The 16635-nt window shown below is 48.6% G+C and overlaps 1 protein-coding gene across 18 annotated transcripts in view; it reads right to left on the reverse strand.

Annotated features, from left to right (window-relative positions):
* Positions 1-16635, reverse strand: part of UBR5 (ubiquitin protein ligase E3 component n-recognin 5) — a 2064863-nt gene that overhangs the window by 436661 nt on the left and 1611567 nt on the right. For all 18 annotated transcript variants that reach the window (XM_086966085.1, XM_086966077.1, XM_086966080.1 and 15 more), the window contains one exon: positions 4565-4685. In XM_086966085.1, the coding sequence (XP_086822211.1) occupies positions 4565-4685 (121 nt within the window). The remainder of the gene's footprint in view (positions 1-4564; positions 4686-16635) is intronic.

The raw sequence follows: 16635 nt of genomic DNA on the forward strand, positions 1-16635 counted from the left end.
TCAATGGAGTGGTCGTTCCAGTCCTGAAGGTCCTTCGCCTGCTCGGTCTGATGGCTTCTTGCATTCTATAGGAACGTAAAAGGTAAGTAAATGAAGATTTAGGACACTTCCGGTCTAGCTAGAAACCTAGACACTTGGATAGTCAATACCTTGGAGAGCACCGAAGTACTCGCGTTACCTCACCCACAGGAAGCGGGTGCATAGGTGTGAAGATGTGTCGGGTTTCGCCGTTGAAGTCCATGGAGTCTGTGAAGAAAGGTGCTGCAGGCGACAAGGAGGAAGATGTCCAGGTGGATCCAAGGGTGGATCGAGGATGAAGAGGACCTGAAAGCAGAGGAGACAGAGTCTAGGCCACTAGCCAGTGACCGGGTGGAAGCAGGGAAGGAACCAGACGTCGTCGAGGAGCAATCAGGTGCTGGGGTGAAGCTTGTAGTTGCAGCCACGAGGACCAGGAGGCGTCGAGGACGGCCAGGTGCTGGAGAGGAGCTGTCCGACGAAGGATCTCGCAGATGGAGGGGTCGGCTTCAAGATCAGAGCCAACAAGCCTAAGCAAAGGCAACCCATGTAGGATACACAAGGAGCTTCTGGTGCAGACCAGGAGGGTATGAGGTACTTCACCTTTGCAGGGAAGCAAGGGCCAGTCTGGAGCAACCAGACCAGCGATGGATTTTCACAAAGGAGCGTCGCCTTGGCCAGCAACCGGACATCGCGTCGAGCAGAACACAGGCAGAAGGGCCCCACGCAGATCTCGTGGAGTGTGGAGGGCTGGTTTTCGGTGCAGGTGGAGCTCGGTGTCGGGGGTGTCTCAGTCCCCAGGGCACAGCTTCGAGGAGGCCTCAGGAGCTGCGCTGTTAGCAAGTTGTCGACTTTTCAAGGTACCTGCTTCCACGGGTTCCAACGCCTTCCACGGGGCTCAGCTGTGCTGGAGTCGTGCAGTGGGGTCAGAGGGACCCAAGAGGCGAGGTCTTGTCAGCCTCTATGCTCGGGTTCTGGCGGGAACAGGGACAAAGCAAGCCGTCGAGTTGCTGGATAGTGCCTGGTTTCCCAGGGTGGTCACTCCTTGGCCACAAGGGAGTTTCTTCAGTCTTCAGCTTGGATGAATGTCGAACAGGTCCAGAGTTTCGTCTTCTGTCGATTCCAGGATTAATCTAATTTCTCCTGGGTCAGCTCCTACCTTTATACAACTAAAGGGGGCTGGTTTGCTCACTAGGTCCCTCCTATGGGTGGGACCAGGAAGGGGGGTGGTTACACCCCCTTTCCTTTGTCCAGTTCCGCGCCAGAGCTGGCGCTGGAGTGCCCCAGCAACCGGTTTAAACTGGGCTATGCATGAAGCACCTAGTGTGCCTCAGGCAGTGTCTCAATCTATTCAGCCCTCCCTGTCCCAATACACATCCTCCTGTCTGGGGTGGTGCTCGCACCTCCCCAAGCTGGAAACCTATCGTTCAAACCTCCGTGACTGAAGGACTCCCAGCAGCAGGAGGTCAGACTTGTGTCTGTGACAGCAACATCCATTTTGTGATGCTAGGGCTCTGGTTAACTTTAACCGGGATAGTCAGAGCTAACATGTCTTCTCCCTCTAGAAGGGTGGAATGCTACCCCCGTCGCCAGAATTGGAGAAGGGGTAGTATTCTAAAGTGTATGACACCTTACACAACATGTTTTGATAAAGCCAAACCAAAGTTAGCATTAACAGCGAGGATTATAATGCACTTAAGAGTATATGGTATGGAAATATCATAGAACAGCTATAAGGACATGGTTCCGAAAGCTGCAGACAGGCTCAGCTCATGCTAGAGCACCATCTCACACATAACCAAGCACTCTGCCTTCAGGATTATTAAGGCCTGCCATAGGAGTGACTTATAGGTTACTATTTGTCTATATGTAAGTAGGTATAGAGATACTACACCTAAGCAAGGGGTGGTTACACGACCTTGCCCCAGCTGAGTGATCAGCCAGTTGTGTCTATTTGAGTGGTCAGCCAGGGGTGGCATAATACATGCTGCAGCCCCTGGTAGGCCTTGGTTACACCTATGCCCTGAGTACCTATGGTACACTTCTACAGGGGCTGACAAGGTGAACCAATTCCAATTGTGGATGTACCTAGAGTACATGGTAAATTTAGTGAGAGTGCATCTGGGCTGTGGGTCTGATTAGGAGGCCCACACCCACATACAAGTCGAAACCCAGTAAAACAAAAGCAAAAAGTGGGGGTGACCATAGGAAGCAGACCCTGCTCTCCTACAGTAATTCTAAGCTAAGGAATCTATAACGAATGGTTTTCCTTCAGATGTATTATTAAGACATGCTGTGGCACTTTACTTGACAATGAAACCTTTGTTTTTAGGAGTACAAATGAAGTTGTTCTGCATTGTATTTTGCCCAAGTTTACCAAAAAGCAGTTTGCACCGGAAGGGTGATGCAAAAGCAACATAAGCCCTACGCTTTACTTTGCTGCCTACTTGAAGTATTTCTTCACTTGTTGTTGTCAGAATAAGAAATTAAAAATACACATTCACTCATATTTATGTATGTTTATATAAATATATATGCCGTCGCGTACATACATCCAGATCCATTTATACATGGAAGCACACACAAAGGGTGAAAACGAATTGAACAAGTATTTAATTTTTGGTCTCTGTATAAAAAAGCTCAAGATACTCTTCCACTGTTTGTCTGTAATTGCTAGTAGCTTGTAAAGTAGGAATGTACATAGTATTGAACAACATTGCAACAGACTTTTAAAAGGAAAACATGTGGCCCCATTGAACTGCTCCGGAGCGCCTGCTTCGGTATAGCTTGAAATCGCTTCTCCATGTAAGCATTTTCAATGCAATAGGTCTTGCAATTGCGAGATTTTAAGCTATTGGCATTGTAAATGATAATGCCTTTTCTTTATGTGTTTATCAAAGCAACACATAAAAGGCATTGTCCTTTTTAATGCTAATAGCTCAAACTCTTGCAAATGCGAGACCACTTAAATGGTGGCCGCGTCCCTTTCTTTAGAAGCTGCTCACCGTATTCAGGTTACATTGAGCAGCGTCTAAAGAAAGGGGTACGGCCAATATTAAAGTGAAAGTGCATAGAAAGCTTTTGTAGCTTTAGCGTGCCGCTAAAGTGAACGCGGGCTGTGCTGCAAATTAAATAAAGAGGCACAGCCGCTAAAGTGAAAGCAGACCTAGCCGTAAATTAAATAAGCGTGGCAGATATAGTTAAAGCGGACTGGGCTGGAAAATAAAAAATACATGACTAATAACAATATAAAAGGTGGTGGCGTGCTGCTATGTTCTGGGTGGAGTAGGGAAGATCATTTAAGAAAACAGTGCTCACTGACTAGATAAAGCAGACCGTGTAACAACACAATTAAAAAGTCCAGTCGTTATGGGAGATTACAAATGCAGACAAGGCGGTACCAAGGAGGGATTCAGCCTATTCATGATGAAAAGCAAAGATTTCGAAACGAGCTAATTGAAAAGATGGACATGAAATGGGCAGAGCCTCTATGCCATGCCTCAATACAACATGCCTCGCAGAGCAGTATATGTACTGCCCAGGCTCAACCGAATAAAAGTGTTTCTGTGCCTTCTGTCCCTGAACCCAGCAGGGGAATGTGTGCATTCTTTTTAAGTAAGACTTGCCTGCATGGGTCAACGAGGTTTGATTTATGAGGTAATAAAACTAATTTGTTAAGGATCTTCTAACAATATTCTGCGCAAAGAAGCAAATGTGGCAGCACAGGGATGCAAGCCAACATAATATGGTGCCAGAAAAATCGAAGTTACAAAACTTTGATTATTGACACATGATTGAAAACATATAACACTAATTTTAAACACTACGCTTTGACAGAGTAAGTCAGCGCTCAAGCAACCTTTATTTCTACCCAATCATTTCAAAAAGGTATGCAGTTCCTTAAAGATACAGGGGGGAGAAAAACGGAGAGTAAAATTAAATATCCAAAAGTGGGAGTGGGAGCCTTCCCCCTTTTGGAACTAGGGCCCTCATACCTTTATTTCTACCACCCATGTATGTTATTGGTGTTAGTTCCTGGGAGTCCTAATGTCTCTGCCTTCTTCTGAAACAAAGCAGGCACCTCTGAGCCCCATGGCAGAAAGAATAATCTGAAGGTTTGGCCACTCAAAAATGGGGTTAATAGCATTTTCTTGAGTGTTTTGGTTTCACCAGACATGCCAGTCTCCAAAAAGTAGTGCGGAAAAAAGCCCCCTAAAAAAGGGTTGAAACAAATATGACTTTTGGGCACCAACTCCCAGATGGCGAAATTTGGACTGCATGTTAATCTAAAAGTGCATCATGCGGCAAACAGTTTCTAGTTTCAATGTGTGGGGTATTGAGCATTTCTGACCGACAAAGTGAGTCATTCAAAATACACACAACCATGTACCCACTTTGGCAAAAGAACAATTTCTAAACAAGTATTTGACTTAGGTTATGAACAGCTTGTAAAAAACACCTGAGGAAATTTTCGCTAAAATTTCCCAGATCGTGATCTTTATGGACAATTATCACAGATTCACAGAAAATGAAGGCAAACAATACATACCGAACCTGGCTCAGCTCCAACATCTTCCATAAACACTCTTCCAAATAGCTCTAAAGACAGACGCCAACGTCCCAACAACATATCGTGAGATATCACCATACCCATAAAACTACAATGAGGCCTGAAAGAAGAGTTAACACAAGGTTTAGTCTTCATAATGCTTGCAAGCCAACCGTTCTACTCAACAATGCATATACAAAAGTACAAATACTCTGTCCGACGCTAAGATTACTTACCAGTAACTACAGTTCTCCAAATTATTGTCTCTGTTATTGAGTCATGTACTTGAACATTACCAGTCAGGCTGGAAACCCTTCTGCAGTCCATGTTAACACAGCAGTGTCTCATACATTTCAAATGCACAAGTTACTTACCTTTGGTAACGATATATCTGTAAGAAATAGTAGTTAGTATTAGATTCTTTATCTTAGAATACCCCAAGGAGTCAGACTGGATCCGGAAACTTTTACGTAGCAGTACCCTTGCGCGTCGGTAGGTGACGTCGGCGCCAGGATGACGTTGCCGGAGTACTTAGACGCCACCCTCGAGCGCTGACGTCAGTTCTTATACATAGATTTTTCTGCGGCAGAAACGCAGAGCCATGATAAAAACCAACACTGGTGCCATGAAAGGGGATGACCTTAACCCTAGATATCGGTTTGCAGAACGGGGAGGATGGGTGGGGCGGTAAGGAATCTAATACTAACTACTGTTTCTTACAGATATATCATTACCGAAGGTAATTAACTTGTGCATCTGAAAGAAACAGGTTAGTATAAGATTCCTTACCTTAGAATAGATACCCCAGCAATACCAACCGGTGGTGGGTCTGCGAACCAATGATCACACCAGAAAGTCCTGGAGAACGGAAAGGCCAAAAAAGCCATCTCTCCGGACTTGGCTGTCCAGGCAGTAGTGTCTTGCAAACGTGTGCAGCGAGGCCCACGTAGCTGCCTGACCGATGTCCTGCAAGGGGACTCCCCGACCCAGGGCAGTAGTAGCCGCCGTGCCCCAAGTGGAATGGGACTTCTGCCCAACAGGAGGCTCCTTTTTAGCCAAAGAGTAGCATACCTTGATGCACAACACGACCCACTGAGAGATGGTCCGCTTGTGCACCGCCGGACCTTTCTTAGCGCCCACGTAACCAACAAAGAGTTGGTCATCCACCCGGAACTGGCGTGTGTGATCCAAGTAGAATGAGAGCGCACGTTTTGGGTCCAGACGGTGGAGCCTCTCTTCCTCTTTCGAGGGATGAGGAGGCGGAAAGAAGGTGGGCAGTGATGGACTGCCCGATGTGGAAGGCTGTGACTACCTTGGGCAGGAAAGATGGTCGCGTTCGCAACACAACTTTGTCCGGATGGACAGAAAGGAAGGGAGGTTTAGAAGAAAGAGCCTGGAGCTCACTCACTCAACTGGCAGAGGTGATGGCAACCATGAATGCAGTCTTCAGAGTAAGGAGACTAAGAGAACAGTTATGAAGCGGCTCGAAGGCAGCGCACATCAGATAGGTCAGAACAAGGTTCAAGTCCCACTGAGGCATCACAAAAGGAACAGGAGGAAACATATGAGTGATGCCCTTCAAAAACCTATTTACAACTGGGGACTTGAACAAAGAGGGCTGATCTGGGGGCCTTAAGAAGGCGGAAAGAGCAGAGAGGTAGCCCTTGATAGTGCCCAGAGCAGAGCTCGGCTGGGCGAGAGAGAGAAGAAAGAGGAGAACCTCTGAAAGAGGCAGAAAGGGGATTCACAGCCTTTGCTCTGCACCATGCCACAAATTTGTTCCACCTGCAGGCGTATACCCATTTTGTGGAGGGACGCCTGGCTGCCAGAATCACATTACAAACTTCAGGCAGCCAGTCAAATGGCCTCAACTGCCGCCGCTCAATCTCCATGCATGTAAGTGGAGACTTGACAGGTTCGGGTGGAGGACCGTCCCCTGCTGCTGCGACAGAAGGCCCTCCTGAAGAGACAGACGAATCAGGGGATCGACAGACATGCTGAGTAGCTCAAGATACCAGTATCTTCGCGCCCAGTCCGGAGCCACAAGGATAACTTGGGCCCGGTCGCGTCTGATCTTCTTCAGCACTCTGGGCAGAAGTGGTAAAGGCAGAAAAGCATACAACAGACCGCAGCTCCACTCGCGACGAAAAGAGTCTCTGAGCGAGTGCCGCCTTGGAAATTCCATCGCGCAGAACTGATGACATTGCGCGTTCTCTTTTGTGGGGAATAGATCTAACCAAAGCTCTCTCCACTGCTGAAAGAGGCCTTGCGCCACGTCAGAGTTCAGACGCCATTCGTGATCCATCATGCACCGACCGCTGAGTTTGTCCGCCCTGGCATTCAGAGAGCCTGCCAGGTGTTGAACCTGATGTTCCAGCCCTGCCAGAGGTGCAGAGCCTCCTGGCATAGGGTCCACGATCCCACCCCGCCCTGTTTGTTAGAGTACCACATGGTGGTGTTGTCTGTGAACACCTGCACTACACTCCGCCGGACAGAGGGGAGGAATGCCTTCAGTGCAAGCCGGATCGCCCGCAGCTCCAGAGGTTAATGTGGAGCCGGGACTCTGCCAGAGACCAGAGGCCTCTGATCTCCGCCTCTCCCATGTGGCCTCCCCAGCCCTGGAGCGATGTGTCCGTCACAACTACGTGCTCCGTTTGGGGTAGGAAGAGGAATTTGCCGTTGATCCAATCGTGGTCCTTGAGCCACCACTGCAACTGTCTTGCAGTGCCCTCAGAGATCAAGACCTGGTCAGACAAGTTTCCCTGATGCTGGGCCCACTGAAACGTCAGGTCCCACTGCAGAGCCCGCATGCGCCACCGGACGTGATGCACCAGAATGATGCAGGAGGCCATCAGCCCCAGAAACCGCAGCGTCAACCTGACCGAGACTCGGGATAACGGCTGAAAGATCGGAATCAGAGCCTGAATATCACGAACCCGCTGTTCGGGAGGATAAACCCGAAACTGCTCTGAGTCTAGAACCGCTCCAATGAAAAGGAGCTTCTGAGAGGGACACAGGTGTGACTTCGGCACATTGATGGAGAACCCCAGCAGGTGCAGGAGGTCGGCCGTAGTCTGGAGATGGCCGACGACTGTCTGGGGCGAGCCCGCCTTCAACAACCAGTCGTCGAGTTAGGGGAAGACTGAAACCCCCAACCTGCGCAGATGAGCTGCGACCACCGCCATCACTTTCGTGAACACCCGAGGGGCGCTTGTAAGGCCGAAGGGGAGCACGGTAAACTGAAAGTGCTCGTGGCCTACCGTGAACCGCAGGTAACGCCGGTGGGCCGGCAGGACGAGGATGTGAAAGTAAGCGTCCTGCAAGTACAACGCTACCATCCAGTCTCCCGGGTCCAGGGCAGCTAACACCTGAGCCAAAGTCAGCATCTTGAACTTCTCCTTCCGGAGGAAGCTGTTGATGTTCCGCAGGACCAAGATAGGGCGTAGGTCCCCTTTGCCCTTCTTGGGAACCAGAAAGTAGTTGGAGTAACAAGCACACCCTTCTTCTGGCCCAGGAACGCGCTCGATGGCCCCCTTGGCCAAGAGGGCTGTAACCTCCTCAAGCAGAAGATTCAAGTGATCCTCCAACACGCGGTGGTACTGCAGTGGCATGGCTGGAGGGGTCGCCTCAAAGGGGAGGGAGTAGCGCCTTCGGACGATTTGCAGCACCCACCTGTCCGATGTGATGTTGCGCCAGTGGAGGAGGTGATGACGAACCCTGCCCCCCACTGGCTTCACGTGGCCCTGAAAGCTCGGACTAGGAGGGCTTTGAGGCGGATGCTGCGGGGGTGGATGTGGACTGGCCTCGCTGCTGTCCCCTGGCACCACCATGAGAGGAGGTTACAGCCCTCTTGGCCAAAGGGGCCATCAAGCACGTTCCTGGGCCAGAAGTAGGGTGTGGTTGTTACTCCAACTACTTTCTGGTTCCCAAGAAGGGCAAAGGGCATGGCGGTTACCACGTCCCCCACCGCGCTGGATGTTAGTCTGCGGCCCGTGGCTGGCAGGACGTGAGGGGGTGCAACTTCCTTGGCCACGAAAGGCAGCAGGTTGCTGGCGCGGAGTAGACAGGCCAAAGGACTTGGCTGTAGCCCTTGAGTCCTTAAAGCAATCACGCGCACTGTCTGCCTTGTAGCCAAAAAGGCGATGGCCATCAAACAACATGTCCATAAGGGTGTTTTGGACATCAGCTGAAAAGTTGGCGGACCTCAGCAAGGGGTGGTGACGAATCACCACCGTCATTGCCATCTCTCTACCTAGCGAGTCCGTTGTATCCAGCCCACATCGGTTGGAGAACCGTGCCGCATCTTGACCCTCCGCAAGGGCTTGGGCGAGTTTAGTCCGGGCCTCCTCCGGACATTGTGGCAGCACGTCCGCGACCGTGTCACACAGAGAGTGGGTTTAACGGCCCAAGAGGCACGCGGTGTTAACGGACCGCAACCCCAAACTCAGTAAGGAGAACATCTTTTTGTCATTCTGTTCGTACCTCTTGGATTCCCGATCGGTGGGAGCTGCCGCGGTCTGGGAGTTTGAGGCCTGTTTGACCAGGCTCTCAGGGGGTGGGGTGGGTGGACAGGAAGCAAGGGTCGCCTGGAGCCGACTTCTTGTACCTCTTACCTGAGGACTTGAAGCTCGAGTGGTGTCGATCCTCCGAGCCATGATGACTCCGGCCCCGCGACCGGTCCCTCTACCTCCTTCCGGACCGGGACCTCGAACGGTGCGGGCCGACTGCCGGAGCTCAAGGCTCTTGTGGGACCGCTCCCGCCTAGCCTTCGACGTCAAGGCCCGGCAGTCGGGCACGACTTGTCATCGTGGTCGGGCCCCAGGCAATGAAGACACCAGCGATGGGGGTCGGTAACCGATATCAGTCGGCTGCAGTCGACGCAGGGTTTAACCCAGGCATCCCTACCGGCACCGTCGGAGTCGTTCGACATCGAAAAATTATCCAAAAAGTTCAGTCAAAAAGTGACTAAGGGTACCACTGTTCCCGGATCGGCGCTTGCTGGAGCTGAAAAAATAGGAACTGACGTCAGTGTGCGAGGGCGGCGTCTAAGTACTCCGGCAACACCATCCCGGCGCCCACGACGCCAGACGCGGAGCCGCAGACGACACCTACCGACGTGCAAGGGTACGCAAAAGTTTCCGGATCCAATCTGACGCCTGGGGGTATTCTAAGGTAAGGAATCTAATACTAACCTGTTTCTTTCAGATAACATTCAAACACCTACCACAGACTGTATGTGGCCAGCTAACTCATTGTGTGACCCAAATAACTCCGAGCTCTATCTCCTCACACAGGTGAGGTACTCAGATTTTCACAGCTATTCAACATATAGCTCAACAGAGAGCCTCATTGCAAGGGAAGTGGGTGGTTGTCAGTGAATCTAAGTAAGATACCAACTATAGTTTCTGGTAACTATTTCTTATTCAACAATGAATCTTCTACAGTTCATATGCCTGAATAACGATTATGATAGCAGTAAAAGTGTAATGCACATGATAAAGAATCAGTAGGTAAATGCTACTTACTAGTATGCATCTGTTCTTGGCATGTAGAGCTGCAGAGTCTCACACTGAGCATTAGATCGACACCTGGTGTTGGGCTCGGATGATTGAATTGTTGTCGTCTTGGAAGAAGTCTTTGTAGTCACAAGATAGGTGACTCCTCCCTTGGACGATAGGGCGCATGGGCTTCGGCTCCATCCTTAGACTGTTTTTCGACATGATGGGAAATGAAGGAGTTAGTAGAAATAGAAAAAAAGGATGAGCATGTGTGTATATCTAATTAAGATAGAACTGGAACGGATACAGGTCCCGGGGAGGCGGGGGGGGGGGGGGGGGGGGGGCGTGTGAGACTCTGCAGCTCTACATGCCAAAAACAGATGCAAAATGGTAAGCAGCATTTACCGTTTGAGGCATATGAGCTGCATATCTCACGCTGAGCATTGATTATAAAGCACTGTTTCCCCTAGCGGTGGTCGCCTGTATCTGTTGCAGAACTTTGAAAGAGTTTTGAGGACAGCTTGGCCTTCTGCAGATTGCTGCTTTGCTTGCACATCAACACAATAGTGTTTAGTGAAGGTATGATTGTAGACCATGTTGCTGCTTTGCATATGTCTTCTAGAGGATTGTTCCCTAAGAAGGCCATAGAGGCTCCTAGTTTGCGTGTGGAGTGCGCTCTAGGAGGAATTTTTAATGTACGTTTTGCTTTTTGATAGCATATTTGTATGTATATTACAATCCACCTAGCAATTCCAGCTTTAGAGATGGGGTTGCCTTTATGTGGTGGTGAGAAACCTACAAACAATTGTTTTGTTTTTTGAAAGGTTTCGGTCCTATCAATGTAATAGAGAAGGGCTCTTTTTACATCTATGGTGTGTAGAGCTCTTTCTGCTACAGAGTCTGGGTTTTGAAAAAACACTGGCAACTCTACTGATTGGTTTAGATGAAATGGAGTAATGACTTTAGGAGGGAATTTTGGATTTGTTCTTAGGACCACTTTGTTACGGTGCAGTTGTAAAAATGGTTCTTGTATAGTGAAAGCTTGAATTTCACTTACTCTTCTGAGAGAGGTAAAACCAATAAGGAAAGCTGTTTTCCATGTGAGGAATTGCAGTTCACATTTGTGTAAAGGTTCAAAAGGGGGTCCCATGAGCCTGGTACGAACAAGGTTTAGGTTCCACACTGGAGAGGGTAGTAACCAAGGAGGAATGATTATTTTCAATCCTTCCATAAATGCATTAATTGCAGACACTCTAAATAATGACAGATGTCTATTTTGTAGGTACGCAGCAATGGCTGCAAGATGAAGCCTTATGGATGAATATGCTAGATTACATCTTTGTATGTGTAGAAGGTAGCAGATAATATTCTGGATAGAAGCATCCAGTGGATCAATTTGATTACTGTTGCAGTAAATAGCAAATCTCTTCCATTTTGCTGTATAGAAGGCTCTAGTAGTAGGTCTTCTGGCTTCCTTAATGATATTCATACAGTCTGGCGGTAGGTTAAGGTAACCAAACTCTTAGACTTCAGGAGCCAGATCGCTAGATTCAGTTGATTTGGATCTGGATGTCTGATATATCCATGGTTCTGCGTTAACATGGATGGTGTCAGACACAGTTTTTGGTGTGGAACTATCAGGAGTTCTAGCAGCGTTGTGAACCACAGTTGTCGTGCCCATGTGGGAGCTACTAGGATCATCTTGAGAGACTGTTGTCTTAGCTTGCACACTACTAGTGGTATTAGTGGGAGTGGCGGAAAAGCGCACGCAAGTCTGCCTGACCAGATCATCCACATCGCATTGCCTTTGAACAACGGGTGTGGAAACCTGGCGGCGAAGGTTAGGCTCTTTGCGTTTTCGTGTGTGGCGAACAGATCGATGTCTGGATGACCCCACTTGTGAAAGAATGGTATGAGAACTTGCTGATATAGTTCCCATTCGTGAATCTGTTGCGTCTATCGACTTAACAGATCTGCTATCTGATTGTGAACTCCTCGAAGGTGTTCTGCTAGCAGATATATTTTTTGAGGAATGGCCCATCTCCAAATGTTCTGTGCAAGCTGGGACAGTTGCAGAAAGTGTCCCCCCCCTGTTTTTGAATGTAGTACATGGCTGTCATGTTGTCCGTCCGGATCAGGACAGTTTTGTTCTGTACATGTACTTGGAAGGACTTGAGTTCTAGGAATATTGCTACCAGCTCTAGGTGAATGATGTGGACCACTCTTTGAGTGGTCCATTTCCCTCGTGTTGTATGGTGTAGGAGATGGGCTCCCCATCCTGTTAGGAATGCATCTGTTGTAAGTACTATTTGTGGAACAGGCTCGAAGAACTGCCGCCCTCTGGACAAGTTTTTGGTGTTCCACCACTGCAGAGAGCGAAGCGTGCGGCTGTCTAACACCAGGTCTGTAAGTTGTCCTTGAGCCTGGTTTCACTAATGTGTTAGACATTCTTGCAATGGGCGCATTTGCAGTCTTGCATATGGAACAATAAAAATGCATGATACCATCATGCCTATTAGTTGCATGAACACTCTGGCTGGGAGAGAGTGTTGTGTTTGAAACTTTGTGACTAAGGCTTGAATGCTCTGTATCCTGGCTGGACTGGGATAAGCTAAAGCTGTAGCTGTGTTTATTGTAGCCCCCAGGTATTGATGTACATGAGAGGGCTGAAGTGACTTGGTGTAGTTGATTGTGAACCCTAAGTTGTGCAATATTTGAATTGTTTGTAATGTGTGTTGGGCACACTGATGAACGACTTGGTTTTTATGAGCCAATCGTCTAGGTATGGGAAGACATGGATGTGTTGTCTTCTGAGATGTGCTGCTACTACTGCTAGGCACTTTGTAAACACTCTTGGTGCAGCTGTGACTCCGAATGGAAGGACTTTGAACTGATAGTATAGTCTTTCTAGTACAAACCTTAGATACTTCCTGTGAGAAGGATGTATGGGAATGTGGAAGTAGGCGTCCTTGAGATCTAGTGTAGTAAGGAAATCGCCTTGTTGCAACAATGGGAGCACTTTTTTGTAAAGTGATCATATGAAAATGACCTGAGTGTATATTTAGATTGATGGGCCTGAGGTCGAGAATTGGTTTTAGAGTCGCGTCCTTCTTAGGTATTAGGAAATAACCGAGTAAACCCCTGTTCCCTGATGTTGTAATGGAACTATTTCTATTGCGCTTTTTAGAAGCAATGCTAGAACCTCTTGTTTGAGCAGCGTTAGATGTTCTGTAGACATTGGACACTGTCTGGGTGGTATATGTGGAGGGGTAGCTGTAAGTTCTAGTTAGTAGCCATACCGGATAATCTGTCTTACCCACTTGTCTGATGTGTATGGAATTCCAGACAGGTAGGAACTGTGTTAGTCGGCCCCCTACAGGAGTGGAATGCTGTTGGGGAAGCAAAAGGAAGTCACTGTTTTGTGTTGGGAGAGGTTTGATTATTGTTATTTCCTCAACCTCTTCCCTTGTTGTTGTTGCCTCTATAGCCTCCTCTAAAATATCCTCTATTGGAGGATGTTGGTGTATTGGTTTTAAAGGAAGCTGAATTGTCTGCTCCAGCTTGTTTGGAGCCTCTACTGAGTGACAAAAGGAGCCTCGTGCTTTGGTAGACTGCAGAGCTCCCATAGATTTGGCTGTATCAGCGTCTTTCTTCATTTTGTCAAGTGCTGTGTCTACCTCTGGACCAAACAATTGTTGGTTGAATGGCTGATTTAAGATGGTTGTTTGCACTTCCTGCTTAAATCCTGAAAAGCGTAGACATGCATGTCGTCTAAGTAGGACACTAGTGTTTATTGCTCTAGATGCAGTGTCTGCTACATCCAGTGCGCACTTGATTGAAGCATTTGAGATTAGTTTACCCTCTTGGATAAGGTCATTTGCCTGTGCTTTATATTGGTCAGGGAGATGTTGTAAAAGTGTTACTAACTGATTATAGTGAGCCCTGTCGTATCTTGCGAGGAGGGCTTGTGTTAGCTATGCGCCATGTATTGCTAGCTTAAGCAGCTATTCTCTTGTCTGAAGCGTCTATTATTTTTGATTCCTTATCAGTAGGTGGTGCTTCACCTGATGTTTGGGAGTTTGCTCGTTTTCCTGCGTTTGTAACGACTAGGGAATCTAGGGTAGCTGTCCCTTAATGTAGGCAGGATCCCCAGGAGCAGGTACATACTTTTTCTCTATTCTAGGGTTTATGATCCTAGCTCGTACAGGATTTTTTAAACACTTCTGGGGCATGCTTAATGACCCCTTTAATCATAGGTAGTATTTGAACTGACTTTTGGGAGTGTTCAAAAGTATCTAGCAAAAAATCATCTTCTGCCTCATCCGAGTGCATTATAACATTATGATAGATGACATCACTATTTAGTAAGTGTCCGAAACCAATATTATCTTCTGGAGGAGATGGTTTGGATGGATATGTATTTGGGTCAGGGATATCTGGTACATCCTGTGGGTTAGGGTACTCCCAGTCTGGTGTATCACTTGGGTAGGGAAAAGGCTCATCTGGGTCTCAGGTGCATAGATGATGTGGCAGAATCCTTCTTCTTGACAGGCACTGGAGGTGTAGGTGCTGTATCTAACTTCCTCTTTCTGTGTGGCACATGTCCTGTTTGTGGATCAATGTAGATCTTTTTTGCAAAGGATCAGGTTGAAAACCCCCCTCTTCTTGAGGAACCACTTTCGGCGCAGATTTATTCAGTTCCTGGCATGGTTGTAGCTTGTCTTTAGCCTTAGGAGATGTTATAGAGTCCTTTGGCGTAGGTTTCAGCACCGAAGATATTGTCAAAGGCTTCCTGCCCTTTGATATGTTAGCTAGGCAGCAAGATCGGCGGGAAAATTAGTCAGCAGAGGTCTAAGGGTGTAATCACCCTAAAGGTGAGTAGCCCATTGGCTATCATCTGCCAGTCCCTGTAATGCCCCTAAATTCAGTAGTTAGGGGGCATCCCAGAGCCTTGATCCTCTGATTCCTGCAACCTAAGAAGAAGACGGACGAAGACAACGCTGTATAGCAAAGCAAGAAGCACCTACTGCCTTGGCCCCAGCCTTACCAGCCTATCTCCCGCTTCTCGAGCCGGTATAGAAGACGACGCCGCCTGTCCCTTGGCCTGCGACTTTCAACAAACCCAGGAAGCCTTCAATAAAGACCGGATTTCCAGAGGACAGCTATCCTGTCCAAAAAACTCCATACTAAGGATTCTGGATCTAGGCGGATCCGCGACCCTTGCCCACTTTGCACCCGAAGCCCACTGCCCGAGTTCGAGTGACTCACCTGGCCAGTGACGTCTCCCCTGCGCTCCTGACCTCGTCTCCATGGGTGGCTAACCTCTCCCAGACCCCACAATGGCTCCTGCAAACTCTGCATGAAGGGTCCCACTGACTGCGACTGGCTAAAACCAAGAGATCCAACCCCAAAAGGTACCACTGCATCCTAAGCCCTCTGGCCTTGGGGAGCTCACCTCTACCTCCCCCAGCCCTTCAACTTACCTGCCAGCTGGGGGTCCTCAGCAAGCCTTCTGGTCCGAGCCTGCAGCTTCTTTGTGCGACCACCGACCTCCATTGAAACCCATTTGGTGCCCAATGCTGATTTTGCACTCTGCAGCCCCTGTGACGCTGGTGGTGGAGCTTTGGTGTGGTCTTGTGCCCCCCCCCCCCATGCCCTTAACCCCTGGTGCCTGTGCCCTGCAACTGCAGGTACTTACCTGCAAATGTGCCTTTCCAGGTGCCCCCAGCCTCCATTGATTTACATTGGACCCAGTGACCTCTGCACCCGGCTGGCCAAGTGACCTCTGTAACCGGCCGTCCCAATGCCGCGGGTGGTGCAGTACCTAGCTGAAACTGAGCCCTGCCCAGTGTTGGTCAAACTCCCGGGAAACTCGGATAGTAAGTTGAATACTCACCTGTTAATGCATAACATTGTGTTTCTCACATAGGATTGCACTGTATTTACAAAACCTATTGCCTACAAAAGTCTGTGTCTATTGCTAAGTTATACTGTGCTAATGTGATTCTACAAAAGTAATTCCAATACTGTAAAACAATTTCCTACTGCTTTGCAAAACAATTCTTATTGTACTTGAAGCACAAGTTACTACTTGTGTAACGATATATCTGTAAGAGACATTAGTTAGTGAGAGATTCCTTACCTTAGAATATCCCCAGGCGTCAGACTGGATCCGCAAAAGTTTTCATCAGCAGTAACCATGCGCGTCGGTAGGTGGCGTTGTGCAGCTCCGCATCCGTCGCTGGCATCGTAAGCGCCGAGATGATATCACGGAGCCGGGATTATGCCGGAGACCAGAGGACTCTGATCTCCGCCTCTCCCAAGTGGCCGCCCAATAAAAGGAGGGACGCATCCGTCACCACTGTGTGCTCCGGTTGGGGAAGGGAGAGGGATCTGCCATTGACCCAATCGTGATTGGTGAGCCACCACTGCAATTGTCGTGCAGCGCCCTCCGAGATCTGGACATGATCTGACAGGTAGCCCTGATGCAGTGCCCCCTGGAACTTCAGGTCCCACTGCAGAGCACGCATATGTCATCTGGCATGTTGCACTAGCAGGATGCAGGAGGTCATC

The sequence above is a fragment of the Lissotriton vulgaris genome, chromosome 4_1, assembly GCF_964263255.1.
Source record: "Lissotriton vulgaris chromosome 4_1, aLisVul1.2, whole genome shotgun sequence".
In the NCBI taxonomy this organism is placed as follows: domain Eukaryota; kingdom Metazoa; phylum Chordata; class Amphibia; order Caudata; family Salamandridae; genus Lissotriton; species Lissotriton vulgaris.